The following is a 15,160-nucleotide window of genomic DNA, read 5'->3' on the forward strand; positions in this document are numbered from 1 at the left end:
TTGGAACTTCTGCCGAATTTTAGAGTACTCTATCGATGTTTTGGTGTCTTGTTGAAATTTTCCGATGTTTTATTGAAATATCATTATGTTTTGGCCGTCATTCCTGTTACCACGGTGTTCCACGCAAACAGGAATGGCGCCAAACATAAGTCACCGATTTCGCCAAGGGGCACCCTCAAGTATATTTTTACCGAATACTTCACAATAATGTTTATTTATAAGGTAGATGATTTTTCACGCATGCGTTCAGAGTGCAGTACTTTCTTGAATCTCCGCTCTGATCGCTAGACGCGTGATCATCATTGCTTTGCTTGTTGACTGTTGCTAGTGCCAAGAAGGAATAATACTATTTCAGACATCCTCCAAAGCCTATATGCCTGTCATCACTAAACGTTGACTGTCGGCAATAACAAATTCACCGATTACGAACCTTTACAATTACATAAATATAATATATTGTGTGGTTCGAGAGCCTTTGTTTTAACCTTTTTGCCATTTTAAATACGTTTCCACATTAATAATCTGTAGTATAAATAAAAAAATAACTAAATTATTGCTATTTGTAGGTTCGCAGTGCATTTTCAAAGATATATTTGGACCTCGACTGAACTTCGATTAAGTGTCCCCTTTAAAAAAAGTGTGTGTATTTAGTTTTCCAAGCCAAAATGTCCCAGTTAAAAAAAATTTTTAGATTTTTTCTAAAAAATTACCAAAATGTCAGTAAATTCAGTATAAATTTTTAAAATACTTCCTTTTTTTTCAATAAAGAGTTTTTAAATTTTGACAATAGTTATATTAAATTATATTTTATTTAATAATAGTATTTTTTAAAAACATGTAAGAATTGTTATGATATTCAAACTGAAAATGTTCCACAATCTGTAGAAGTATACATCTCGATTAATGATGTCTCAAATATGATACTCAAACAAATATTTTTTCATTTCTTAATGGAGGAAGAATAAATTAAAAAAATATTCTTAAAAGTAAACTCGCATCATAGACATTTAGTGCTCCCTGTACCCAAGGTTCTGCCCCTTTTCACCCGTGCGATAATTCATTTGCGTTAAGAATTTTGACTAAATAAAGTTTAAAATAATGTTTTAATAAGATACAAACCAGATGAAATTTCAGGAATGTAAATCAAAATATTTATCTACTATCCCTTCATGGACACATTCTAAGTCGGCTTTCAATTGGGTACTTCACTTCAAGAAGAAGACCTCCCATATATGTACCCAAACACGTGACCTTAGACGTCAGCTAATCTTCATCAGCTAAATGGCGTATTAAAGTTGAGTTAAGTTTCTCTACATAAGTTAGAATGTCAACCCTTTGCACTCGAAGTTTTTTCAGCTGTTAAAAAAAAATGGACGCAACCAATTACATTTTGAAATTTTTTTTCTCACAAACTTACCTTATAATACCCGGAGATCACTGAATGAAATGGTAACTAAGCATTAAGGTGAAAAAAATTTCACATTTAGAGTGGTGGTTAATTTACATGTGACAATGGTGACTGACAGTCACCTCTCGAGTGCAAAGGGTTAATTAACTATAAGTTAATTAAATACACAGCTGTATTTCGCATCGAATTAGCTGAAATATAATTCTTCCTCGTCTACTTTTCTTACTTAACTTAGATTCATTATTTGTTTATATATTTTATTGTAAACGTGCTATACCTTTGTTTTGTGTAACTGGCAACTTCGATGCATAATAAGCTTGTTTATGGTCATCATGACTTCGTACTTGTCTTTGTGCTAAGTCTCTGTTTAAATATATAATCAAAGAATTGAAATCTTTGTGAAAGAATTTAGAATATGTCACTTAAGAGAATTGATACTTCACGGGGTTGGCTTATTCGAAATGGAATGGAAATAACAATTGCTAACGTAAGAAAATGCCACGTTTCTACAACGAATTAGGAACGAGATACCCACACCAAAGAACTCCCACACTACGTCACCTGCAAAATAACTTAAAATTTATTTGCAGTGTGAGCATGCTAATAGCAGTCGCTTTGTTTTAGAACATAGATCATATACATAAAATATAAAATTTAGTATTAAAACGCCAACATTTTAAGCAACTTCCATGATTAATAAATGTGTAATTTTCCTTATAATTTCAGAAATAATGCATTGATTTGATTATTATTTTTTCAAATTTTTTATTTTATTTGCAGTGGCAAACTCTTGTTGCGAATGTAGGTGGAAACTTGGGCTTTTTCATGGGCTTGACACTTTTCACATTCGTAGAAATTCTGGAATTTTTGTGGGATATTATTATGACTGTTTTCGGAAGGCGCAATAAATTGATTATAACCGAACTGAATCAAACAAACCGTATCAACAGCTTTTCCAGCAACAGTTTCCAGCAACAGTTTTCCAGCAACAGTGGCATCAATGCTCCGCCATCATACCGCAAAACGGATTCCAAAAACAAGTCCGTCGAATTCAGTCAAACAAATAAAGTCAGTAGCTTTTCAAGAAACAGTTCCAGTGGTTTCGGTATTCCATCATCATATCACTGGAATAACTCTCTTCATAACGAAAAATGAAATAGTTCTTAATCTTTTTGGTGCTCACTGGTTTATTTGAATTGAACACAACCAAAATTGGTCTAAATTAGGTGAAATAAGTATCCTATGGATGGTTGACCGAGTAAAGCTAAGTGCAGATGGCGCTAGGGTTTGAAATTCGTCACACGACTTCCGATTGATTTTTACGCCCCAGCTTGAAAAAACGCTTCATCTAATATTATAGTGTTTTTATTGTAATACTTGTAGTGTTTTCATTATAAAGCGTACTTTCAATCTGACTTCCAACGAAACAAACAACAAATAAATTTGATAGATTCTGCAAGCTTGTTATAATGCTACGGAAAAAATAACAGACGGTGCTATTTTACACAAAAAAAAGCCTAATAAGGGATAACATTCAAAACATGGCTAACCTTACACTTTATTTATGCTGCGTTATTAATTTTGTTAAATTTGTTTTAGGGTCACTATCTGTTAGAATTTATAAATTACAGAAAATTCTTAAGAATGGTAAAATTACGCCTAAATTTAAACACAAATCACAGTAATAAAACTTCCTGGAATATTATGCCTGTTCACAGATCGACTCGTAAGCGGAGGGTTACACCGGAAGTTTTCTAAATTTCTGCCGGTTTTAAGAAGCTTGTTATTGTTTACATTCAGTCAACCATCCATCCACTGTAGTTGAGGTACCAAATCAGCGACGACTACATCCTTCCTGTGTAAAGAGACTATTGCTGATTTTTGTCAATTTTTAACTAGATTTTTTAGAAACTATTTTAAACTTAGACAATACCTTTAATTTCATACAAGTGTGGAATTTTTAAAATTTATGATTTTTTAAAAAAAAAAATCAAAATTTGATATTTTTTTCTTGAAGTAATGTTGTTCTGAAGTAATGTTTCTACCTTCCACTGAGTGGTGCATTTATGAAATATAAATTTCATTAAATCCGTCTGGTAATTATGGTTTAAATTTAAATTCATCTGTTGAAAATTAAGTATTGTGCAATTTTCCTATTTCAAAAAATAGATACTGCCCTTTGAACACTGCCTTTTTCCATTTGTTTTCTTAAAATCCTTGTCAAAAATAAATTTTTAAAAATCTAGAGAATAGATTTGTTGTAGACAAGTTGTAGAAAACAACAATTTAAAGCAACTAAAAATGTTGAAACTTTGAGCAAATCGTTGTCCCACCCTTCCTAAGTAAATTTAAAAAATAGAAATAAATTATACATACTTTGTACTTCACACGACAGGTGAAAAGATACATTAACCAATATAAAGTGACTTTAACAGAGAGTGAATTTTAGATTGACTCTTAGCTTTCCTTATTTTCAATTAAAAAATTCGCATGAGATTTCAATGATGTAATTCCTAATGACTTCTTTTTTACACTCAGCCATTACAATATGCATTAAGTGCGGGGATTTGAAAATACAGGGTCTATTCTGAATAAATTATTTTAACAAACAAAACTCGACCATATTTGATGGAGGTTTTTATTAAGTCTTATAAAATATATTTATACTGAGATGGGAATTTGCTGTTTGTGTACTAATTGTCAGTATTGTAGTGGTTTAGAAACTTTGTACGTTTAACTGTTTAGTTTTCAGGGTGCAAGAGTGTAGCCTAAAGATTTTTAAGTTAACTAGCTCAGTCACAGTAACTAAGTTTTATGAATGTTTACAATCATGCTCGATATTGGAAAATATTCCTTTTCGACAAAGAATAATAATATGCAAAAACCAACTCGCCAAGAAAATTAAAAGGTTACCAAATGCGGAGCCAAGTTTCCATTTAAAAAAAACACAATTTCTTTTACACAGCTCTAATAAAACGGTAAGACTTTTGTTTACAAAATAAATCGACGTTAATTAGTCAGACAATCTAGAACAAACAAAGCTCTGAAAACATACTTGTGTGCTATTTTCATGTTAGAGTGGTTTATGTAAAGCTGTCAACTCATAAGCTTTTCGCAAAAGGTTTTTTTCTTCAAGTGGTATCAAATTTCATGCCTTAATATTTCTTCCCTGTTTTTTATTTTTGGTGCTATGAAGGAAATTAAAAATGATTTAAATCCCCACTATCTATTATATCTCCCACATAGTATGTTCAGTGTGCTAAAAAAGCTGACGCATTGATAACTTTTGTTTTAATGATGAGACTTTCCCTCATTCAGATGCAAACTTAATGGCATATAAATAATAAATATGCTAATTAATTGGTGCAGACGATATGAAGTTACAAAATCTGACATAGAATCCTATTTTCTCTGAATCTTTCTTTTGTCGGATTTGGATTCTAGACCCTCAAAATATGGGGGATGGTCGCAATCTTGGAAGTATGGCCCCAATAGTTTGAGCCCTTTAATGTTAATTTCATTTATTAATTGTTTAATAAACGATAATTTCAAATATTATTTGTTTTTTTAATTATTTATCACTACTAATGGTTGAGAGATGCACAAGTTTTTGCACCAGTTTAATCTACGTGAATTTTAATGTCAAAATCGGAAACTTTTGAAGGAAATCGGTTTGAAAGTTCTTGAGAAATAAAAATTTAAAAATATGACTGCTTTGAGATACTAATATATGCAAGAAATAAAATTAAAATAAAAGAGCCTGAACTTAATTCAACTCTTCTGTTTAAACTATGGGGGCCATATTTTTCAGATCGCGACTACCAACCATATTGTGATGGTTAAGAATCCAAATCCATCGGTGTAAAAAATTATGCTCACTGAGTGATAAAAAATATTTTCGTGTTTGATTTCTTAACTTAAAATATAGTATATATACATTAATTTATCAGTATATATTAATTTATTAGTATTATAAATATTAATTTATTACTATTTTTAAGGTTAGGCCTTTAAACCATTATAATTAACTCCTAGTACGTGAAAATCCGATTATTTTCAGTTTAAAAATTTTAAAAGTTTTCACTTTTTCTTATTTTGTTCACTGCATCTATACATGACCTCATAGTAACAAAGTGACATTTTTCATGTTGTTGAAATATTAGGGGGACCGAAAAGTAAGGTCGTTTCGATGCATTTGATATTTGTTAGCAAGATCTTATTTTTAATCAATAATGTATTCACCTTGCTTAGCAACAGTCTTTCAATGCCGGATCGAAAATGAATCGAAAAGCAAAATAATTGGTTTTAAAGACTAACGAATATTTAAAGCGCCGAAACGACATTACTACTAAAATAATTTTTACTTTTAACCACTTCTTAAAAAAATAAAAATTCCCCAAAAAGCATAAAAGTTGGCAGTTATACCATATGCAATAATTTGTAAAAAAAAATTGCAGTCATTTAGACAAAATAGATTTGATACTTTTAATGATAAGAAATATTTATTAGTGTAATGTTTTGTGTCTCCCAATGTAATTTCAGTTTCTTAGCAAATAAATGGTTACTGTATTGAATGTTTCATTCTTGCTTAAATTCCAAATAAATAGTCGGAAAAAAAGATTATTTTTCTTAGCTTCTTTAGACGTCAAAATGGTCAAAATTGATCAGTTTTGATCAGGAAAAATATAAATGTCGCTCTTTTCGCAGTTCTCCAAAAAATATATATCATGCTCCAACATGTCCAGCTTCGTTTCAAGATCCAACTTTCGATTTTTTAACAATTTAGTGTCAATCATTAAAGGTAATGTCAGGTAACGCTTGTTTAGCTCTTCCCAATTATCTCTCAATCCCTGAAATGAAATTGAAGTTATTATTGACCACAATCCCTATCATGTCCACTATACATGATCTACTATAAGCAGAAAATAACAAGGATAGATATTTAAAGGTAAGTAATATAAAACAATTCACACACCAGAATATGATCACACAAAGGCAAATGGCCCAGAAAATATGCTGTTTAACTAGAGAACTGATGAAAAGGTGTCAGGTTTGTTGAGAACTGATGAAAAGATGTCAGGTTTGTTGACATTTTTGTACATTAAGCTATGCAATTCACGTTATAAATTACAAAATTTTAGAGAAATAAGTTAACTTTTAAACCTCACGATCATGTAGATTAGATATCAACCTAAGGAATAAAAATGGGTTAGCCATTTAATTTTTAAATCATATTTAAACGACGAGAAAATCTTCTGTTAATCAATCAGCTATCAATTTAATAAATAAAATTGCTGCTGAAGGGTTACGTAGTCAAATGCAGATTTAAAAATTAATAAAAGGTGTTCCGTAATAGATGCTTTTTATATTTACTCCTGTGTTCCAAATTAATAGAATTTCCCGATGCAGTTGATTATCTTCAGAGCTATTGGAAATATTTTAATGAAATTTTAATTTTGAGAGAACATATATTGATGTAATTCAAATCATATATAATATATAATAACCACTCAACAGTTATAATACACACGTCTGATCGCGTCGCGCATAACTCATATCGGAGTCGAGGTGCATGGAAATGTAGTCACAGAGTTGAATCATAAAAAATAAATTAATTTAGGTAATGAGTTATTCCTCTCTTTCAGGCATACAGGTCTCAATGAGTTACAACAGTTAGTAAGAATACTGACACACTGGTTTTACAACATCATTCCATATTGGAAATTAGGCAATGTTTTTGGGCAAATTTTCTCACTCGCCCAACATCGTTTTTTTTTAAAGACTCTAAATAGTATTATAGGGATAGTTTTTCCAGTCGTCATTTCCAGAACTTTTAACAAATGCTCTATAAATTTAAAATATCTGGATCTGGTTGGCCGACGGATTGCATCCGACAAGTATTTTTACTTTCCAAAGAATCTTTCCGGATAATCTCTATGTTGCCATCTACTAAAATAAATCAAGTCCACCTGTACCCCCGAGAACAAAACATAGTGCCCTAAAACTTTTCCGCTATACATCAAATCAGTCAAAGTGCCTCTCTCAAAGACATGGAGCTTCCAGCAGTCATTCAGCAAGAATCCTGCGCAGACCGTCAAACCTTCGATGAAATAATTAAAGATTTTTTGGACAGAGTTCCTCCCTACAGATATTGAGTCTTTTACATAGAAAGAATGAGGTATCGACTACTTACTCCGAAAACCGGTCATTATGGCATAAATAGTTAAATGCTCTGGGCAGACTTCATGTTGAATGGCTCTACAACATTTCATATCTTTCAGATCTGTGACATAGGAATAATGCATTGAAGTCTTCTGTTCACTTCTGAGGGTTGCAGTAGGCCTTTATATAATTTTATGGAACGAAAACGCATGGTGACATGCAACTCATTTACTCGATTTTCTGTTGAGTTAAAATATTCACTGGAATGATTGGATAGCCAGGTGACCAAATTTTAACCCTATAGGGAATCTCTGATACACTCTGAGTACAAAAGAGCGTATCAGAATTGTTTCCCCTACTACTACTTAATGCCAGTTTAGAGTGTTGCTGGAATACTAGACGAGTGGCAGCAATCGCCGATGGGTAAAACTCTCGATTTAAATAATGTATCAATCGTATAGATATTTTTTAAATCGAGAATTTTATTTATGTTAAAATGAGAGCAATTATCCTTATTAAATTTATTAGTAAACATTTAGGCACTTTTTAAAAATCTATAAATTATTTAATTTAAATAACTACGAATCATTTTTTTCTTCTTACCTCCAGCAAATCAGTTTTTTCTTCGTCAGTTAGTTTGAGCAATTCTTTTTCTGCGAATGAATCCTGACATATTTTGCCTGCGTATTCAAGATCGTTCCTTCTTTGCACGAGATACTTTGGTTTTTTTCCAAATTCCTGTAAGTAAAACAGAAAATTTGAAAGTTTATTCAATCAATTGAATGCATAAAACGCAACTACTCATGAAACTGAAGAAACTAAGATTCTTCTGATAATAGAGTGGTTTAATAAATTTATTTTTAATAACTCACATATACGTTGTTCTCTGAAATAGAGTTATTGCTCTACTCAAGCAAATGCTTTATAAAACTACTAACTTAAGAGAGAACGTTTTATGGTGTTTAGGGAGAAATCTTTTCAATCAAGCCAGTTTCACTCGGAAACTAAGATAATCAAAGAATTATATCTGGTAACGGGTAAAGTTTTCTCAAAATACCATTGAAAGTTCGTTCATTAGTCTAACTCATTTAGGTTAAGTGATCATAATATCTAAGATTAAATAAAGTATTTTCGCAATAGCCCTCTGTAGGTCAGGGGTTCATGGAAGTTATGTCTCCACAATTTCATAACCAATGGCGTGATTGTGGCAGTATGGTCAGTACTGCAATTTATTTCGACAGGTTGGTACCCATCGTATTGAAGGTAGGTGGGCTTCAAACCGCCACTGGGGAATCGAACCTCAGTTCTTCAGGCTCTAACTGAGCCGTTGAGGTTCAATCTATAAATTTATCTCTTGTATAATACTTGAATAATCATATCACAATATTCACTACATAATTTACATTATAGGAAGATAATACTAAAGATAGTGATATTCAATTTTAAAAAAATTGTTTAATGTTCAAAACTTATCACTTTTTGGAGAAAAAGAAAAGTTACAATACCTTCTTCATGCAAAATTTTGGTACTAATCCAGAAAATTCAAGAAAAAAAGTATCTCCTTTTCTATTGTCTGCCATCTTTTGGGCTGGCCTGACAGCTGGTTTTCTCAAAGCATCTATTTTGTTGAGCTGAACAAAATCTTTGGCGCAATTTTCTCGCAAAACGAGAGGTGCTTCGTGACATTTTGGCACAGGTGGGCGTTTGTGCTCTTTGGGCAAGTGTGGAGAAATACTTCTGTCTAAAAACAAGAGAAAAGAAAATCATGGGCACTTTGATTCACGTATGCATTTAACTAAATCTTGTTTTTCGTTTCACAGGATTTGGGAAGCATGTTTTACTAAGCAAATCTTCATGATTATCTAAATGAAAACAATGCAAAACAATTTTTTTAAAATGATTTCTTTGAATATTATCAGCAAATTCCAGATTCTCTGATTTTTTATAGAAACATGCAAATTTTTATTTCACTGAATAAGGGGCGAACAAAACTCGTCATCTGCATAGAATATTTGTCAAGAGTGAAAATAAAATAACGCAGACGTAAAGTTAGATAAATCCTAATTTAAATTGGAAAAAACTTTCATAATCAGATTAATAGATACTGAGGTCGATTCCCGCAGGATTCAAAACATCAAAATAAATTTAACAGTCAAATAAAACTGCAAGGCATTATAAGATGTTTATTCAAAAGTTGCTCCGTTGAAATTGATATTTTAAAATAGAGTTTTCTTCTGAATTTAAAAGGCTGTTTTTTGATTTCGTTGATATTTTCAGGATATGTTGCTGTGGATTAAAACTATTGGACACATGTTTTTCTATTTTTGCAAGAAAAAAAAAGAATAAATTTTCCAAAGTTTTAAGTTTTTTTCAAGGGGGAACTGAAGATCCTCTGGAATTTTGGGAAAAACACATCTATTTACATATTTAAAATTATGATACAAAATATATGATTTGTTTATAAAAGTAAACTTATGTGTTTTTTTGCACACTGAGAATAAAGTATGGTAGAAACTACCAGAATTCGGTCAAAGTTACCGTATTTCTGGTTCTATGAGAGCTCTATAAAGTTTGGTAATTTTTGAGTGAAGTGCTTTGGTGATGATTTTGGCAACATTAACAATAAATATGGTTTTATAATATATGAGAAAATTTGGTAACTTTATCGTGATACCTTTGAGCTTAAAAGAAAAACCATTTAATCTGTTAAATTTACTTTTCAATTTAGTGTTTTTTACTAAATATGTGGTAATAAGAACTATAATTTTGAAAACCAGACTTTATGGTAAACCATTTCCATATGGACAGAAAAATTACCTATTGTATGGTTTGAATACCGTATATTTTGGCTTTTATCACCAGAAATAGGGTTCTTTTTACATTATCATGCAGTGAGGCAATTTTAGCTCAATTATTTTTTCTATGCACTAACCTACCTAAAACTCTTATAACTTTCAAACTGTTAGTGAACTGAGGTGTTCCTGTACATTTGTTAAAAAAATACAATGGAATCAATACCTCACTTGCCTGGATAGCACGGTCAGATGCATCAATCCGTTTGATCCAGAATTTACTCTGTTTCTATATAAAATTTCAATAACTTTTTTTCAATGTCAATAATTCTTTCAGTTTCATAATTCATTTTAATGCCTAGCATGTTTTTTTCAAAATAAGTCCAGCATTTATGAATTTTAAATAAACATTTGCTTCCACATGTGCGTCTTCTTGTAGCAGACAATAAACGGATTATGATTTATATTATTGTTTCATGCCCTTTTGCTTAAAACCTTATCAAAAGTTTCTTTTCTTTTTTTTTTTGTTACCCATTTCAGTTTTAGAGCTCTTCAGAAATAAGAATTACTAAATTTCCACATTTTTATAACGGATGGTTAGGATTTTTATAACAGACATTAATCATAGCTCAGGTTGTCAAACTACCTATAAATACGCTGAACTATTTTCGAAAAGTGTGACTTCTAATGAATCAGAATAAGTTACGAATATTGATTCGATAATTATTAAGTAAAAAGTGTTTTATTCAAATTAAGTAGTATATTCAACTTAAAACGACAAAGTTAGCGATAAAAAAAACGTTATTTGGTAAAACCATTAAAAAATGATGTAAACAAGTTGTTGCAGCTTCGGTATTGATTAAAAGTCAGCTGTTTTCGAGTAAAGTTTCAAATACATGGTGTTCCATATTTATTGCCCTTAATATAAATATGCTTAGAATTCAAATAAATAAAATTTAAAAAAATCACATTAGATCTCGCAAACTGATATTTAGGTGGAAAAAATAAAAAAACGTTTCCGCACTCTGACTAATCATTATATACAGGTCGAGAAAAGCAATGCCGAGATTAAAGTAATTTAAAACAGTTGATTTGTCCAATGAGGTTCGGGTGCGTTTTAAATATCTATAAGCATCAACCTCAAATGAACTGCATTTTTCATTATTATTTTCAGGCATATATTTCTTTCATTGAGCACAATAGTGATTGTTTAGAGTTTGAAAACGCTTGTTCTTTCTCACTTAAATATCAATTGGCGACCCTTAAGTATGTGCATAGTATTTTACTCTTATTATTTCCAAGAACTCAAATCATAAGTAATAAGGGTGGTTATTACGCAGCACCATGCATATGCCTTTTCGTATCTTACCAGTAGCCAAGATTTGTTCTCGAGTGTGCTTCTTTAAATAGTCCTCTGGGTATACTTTAGTTTTCATGAAACCCATTGTTTGATGAGGTTTCTTTTTGGAAGCATAAAATTGTTTCGTGGAAGAACTGTGCTTTGACTGATATCTGAAAAACAACACAAAAGTATGACTTTTACTGTGCTAAGTTTGTGCTTTCAAAATTCTTCTTTGAAAGCACAGCTAGAAAAGGGCGCTATACCACGGGAGAAACCCTTCACGGTAAATTCTCTTTCTCTTAGATAAGTGAAGAGAGATCTACACTTTTGAAAAAGTCAGTTCAGGTAAACTATGTAAACTTTTTATTTTATTTTTTATAACCGTCGTTGAACAGCCGACCCAATTTTTGGGTTTACGACTACTAATATTCAACTCCGTAGCCTTGTAATTTTGAGCCCAATCCAGAAGACAAGGGAACTCCTGAATCAAGTATTGAGATTGAGAGAAATTTGCCTTCGTGGAGGACTTTTTGATGGTGCTAACCCGCATTTGTGTTACATAGAGAGGAAGACCACGAGAACCACCCACGGTTAGCCCGACGGCAAGGGAACTCTAACCCATGATCCGTCTACAACTGAGGATATTTCACGTCAGCACTGTGGTCGGTGGGATGCGGAATTCGTATCGACCAGCCATTGCCGAGATCGAACCCCGGTTCACCTCATTGGAAGGCGAACGCTCTATCCCCTGAGCCATCGCGGCTCTATGTAAACTTTTGTAAATTTCAAATCCTGAAAATGTTTTTTTTTTAAAAGAAATATCACAATGTAATCAAATTTTGAGAGAATTACGCTATGGAGAAGTTTTCCTCCAATAATTTCTTTGTCTTTTGATATTTTTAAGACCTTCCTTCAACATTTGAAACATCTTGGCTTATTCTAGGCTTGTTTAAACGCAGTTTTCTCTAAACTTTACATTTCAATATACCAATATTCAATATTTCAATATACGAAATAGAATTCGGGATGAAAAATTTCTTTCGTGGGCCTCATAAATATGGAAGAATTGAACGATAGATGTTCAATAATGGATTTTTTCATTGATGGAAATGTGATTAGAACAGATATGATGTGATCAGATATGATCAGAAACTATCATACAGATTGATGGGGCCATCAAATCTGCCCAACATCCCAAGTTAGGAATTGGAACCCTTACATGTTGGACGAACATAGCATACCCAGCATAGTATGATGGATTTTTATAATGGACCAACAAAAAAAATTCATCATGATCCAACATAATTTACTGGTTACCACTATAATTTTCCATCACAAAAAATCATGCTTTTTGTTAAGACCATCAAGACCACCCAACACTAAGTTAAGGATATTGACCCAGCTTCATGTTGCGTAAATCACATACATTCTAGGTACTTTATTTCTTGAAAATGATTTGAAAGCTTATATTTTTAAAAAATGATTTAAAATCTACTACAGTCAAAAAATTCTTATTATTATGAAATGCCCTAAAATAATGATAAATAAACCTAACTACTGGTGATAATTTTTTAAAAAAACGTTAATTTTTCTTAAAAAATTAAAGCGTTTTTTTAAAGGAAAAAAACAATTAAAAAAGTAATTAAATTTTTTTTTATACCTCAGCTCCTAAAATTTCTTTTAGGCCTAAGACGAATGACCCTTCTTTGGGCTGGCTCTGTAGAGTATTTTTTATTTGTAAGGTAACATAACAATTTAGAATTATGCATTCGTTATGCAAAAATTCAGAATAAATTGATTATTTTATTACGAAGTAGAGAAAACTGAGATATAAAACATGTTTATTAAACGCCATGAACATGTAATACAAAGCGAAGTGTTTCGAAACGTTTAGCAGAAAGATTATATAAAAATTCCAACACGCCAAACATCGTTTTTTTTCCTTTTTCTTTTTTTTTTCTTCCGAAAGCACGTAGCTTTGTATTCTCTGTTCTTGGTGTGTTTTAAAACGTAGCCATTCAAAATTAAATTATTTTATGTGAAGATTTTAGTGATAAAAAACAACAACTTATGAATTATAATTTTAGCCTCGGTATTATGTAAAATAATAATTGCATGACATCATGATTTCTTTAATAAACAGCTTGAAATATTAAGTAACTTCTGAATACGTTTGATATCATTACAAAACATTAAAAAAAATTCATAGAAACATAAATAGGAATAGAAATTATTATGAAAATATGAAAAGAAAATATGATACCTTGGAGAACGCTTTTTTGATACCGGGGAAGAAATTATTAAATTGCGTATATTTTCTTGAGGAACTTGAGTTTCTTTAAACCTTTTTGTTATAGCAATCCTTTGATATGTCGTCATTTTTCGGTTAAAATATTGAAAAATTACATAAATACAATGGTATGGAGACCAAAAATAAAGCTATTTTTTCAGCAATTAAACAACATTCTTTTTATTTACATTTTCAGTTTCGGCTACCATGGAAACACAAGTCGTGACGTGAATGAATTTTTTTGCACCGGCTAGGAAATCCCTCTAGAGGGAAAAATTATTGAATGGAATCACAGAATAAACATTATTACGATTACATATATTACAATTGTTATTAATTTAATCGGCACATTACAAGTTTGATCTAGATAAATATTTAAAAAGTTGAACGATTTCGGGGAGATTCGTTTTTCTGGGTTCGTTCTCTTATTGAGAGGATTTTTCAACATCCGTTCTAAACACAGAGAAATTATGAAGAGTTTCCATCCAAATGTTAGAGTCATAAACTACAAATACTTAAGGACGATCCACTCTGACGTCCTGGCGACGCTTTTCTTGAAGTTTCTTCTGGCCATGCGGGCCCCTGCGCCCTCTAGCAACAATTGAAGGAAACGGTTAGTTGATATAATTGATTTATATAGTTTCCATTCTACAGTTGTAGTTTAGTACTTCTCTCATATTTTTTTATTTTATTTCTGAATGATTACATTATTCAACCACGATAAGTTGACGGACTGCGGAAAAACTAAGCAGAAAAGTTTACTTTTCATATAGGTGGGGAAAGTTAAAGCGCACGAAATGTCAGCGTAGTTCTTTTGACAAGAATTCCAAACTAGTATACTATTTTAATTCCTTGGTCCACTGGTCCTGCGGTGGACTGATCGTTTAGACACGGTTCCCAACAGATCACCGAAGTCAAGCATCACTGGTTGCGGTCAGTTGTGCGGTTGGGTGACTGACCACTTGGATCAGTCTGCGTAGGGACCGAGGGTGTGCGGTAATGGTCCTCGTTCAACTGTTCTACCGTAAAGTGCTCGGCTTAGCGTGCAGGTGGTCGGGCTACCCAAGTGGGGGTGCCACCCCCTCTACAGAGGATCAAAATTGTGATGGCATGTCTTTGGATCATCCTCAGGGATGTTTCCGATCATAAGATCAGATCATTAGATC

At 31.8% G+C, this 15,160-nt stretch overlaps 2 protein-coding genes across 2 annotated transcripts in view; one reads left to right on the plus strand and one right to left on the minus strand.

The window, feature by feature from the left end:
• LOC107450540 (epithelial sodium channel subunit alpha-like) overlaps positions 1–5,699 on the plus strand; it is a 71,108-nt gene extending 65,409 nt beyond the window's left edge. The window contains exon 13 of the mRNA XM_071183194.2: positions 2,189–5,699. Within this exon, the coding sequence (XP_071039295.2) occupies positions 2,189–2,563 (375 nt within the window). The 3' untranslated portion in view covers positions 2,564–5,699. The remainder of the gene's footprint in view (positions 1–2,188) is intronic.
• Positions 5,700–5,885: 186 nt separating this feature from the next.
• LOC107450547 (enkurin) lies at positions 5,886–14,527 on the minus strand. The gene is made up of 5 exons (XM_043041259.3): positions 13,968–14,527; positions 11,732–11,874; positions 9,076–9,311; positions 8,174–8,308; positions 5,886–6,258 (listed from the first exon to the last, which is right to left on the minus strand). The coding sequence occupies exons 1-5, from the start codon at positions 14,081–14,083 to the stop codon at positions 6,073–6,075; spliced, it is 816 nt and encodes a 271-aa protein (XP_042897193.2). The 5' UTR covers positions 14,084–14,527; the 3' UTR covers positions 5,886–6,072.
• Positions 14,528–15,160: the final 633 nt, after the last annotated feature.

Source organism: Parasteatoda tepidariorum, chromosome 7 (genome assembly GCF_982258835.1).
Source record: "Parasteatoda tepidariorum strain Cologne lab strain chromosome 7, Ptep-v5.0, whole genome shotgun sequence".
In the NCBI taxonomy this organism is placed as follows: domain Eukaryota; kingdom Metazoa; phylum Arthropoda; class Arachnida; order Araneae; family Theridiidae; genus Parasteatoda; species Parasteatoda tepidariorum.

Bases quoted from the DNA above. Each gene is read 5' to 3' on its own strand.
- LOC107450547 (XM_043041259.3), bottom strand. From the start codon at position 14,083: ATGACGACATATCAAAGGATTGCTATAACAAAAAGGTTTAAAGAAACT. The intron at 9,312-11,731 runs GTAAGATACGAA...TCTTGTTTTTAG, and splicing joins AGAACAAATCTTGGCTACTG to ACAGAAGTATTTCTCCACAC. The intron at 6,259-8,173 runs GTAAGAAGAAAA...ATTTCATTTCAG, and splicing joins AAAAAACTGATTTGCTGGAG to GGATTGAGAGATAATTGGGA.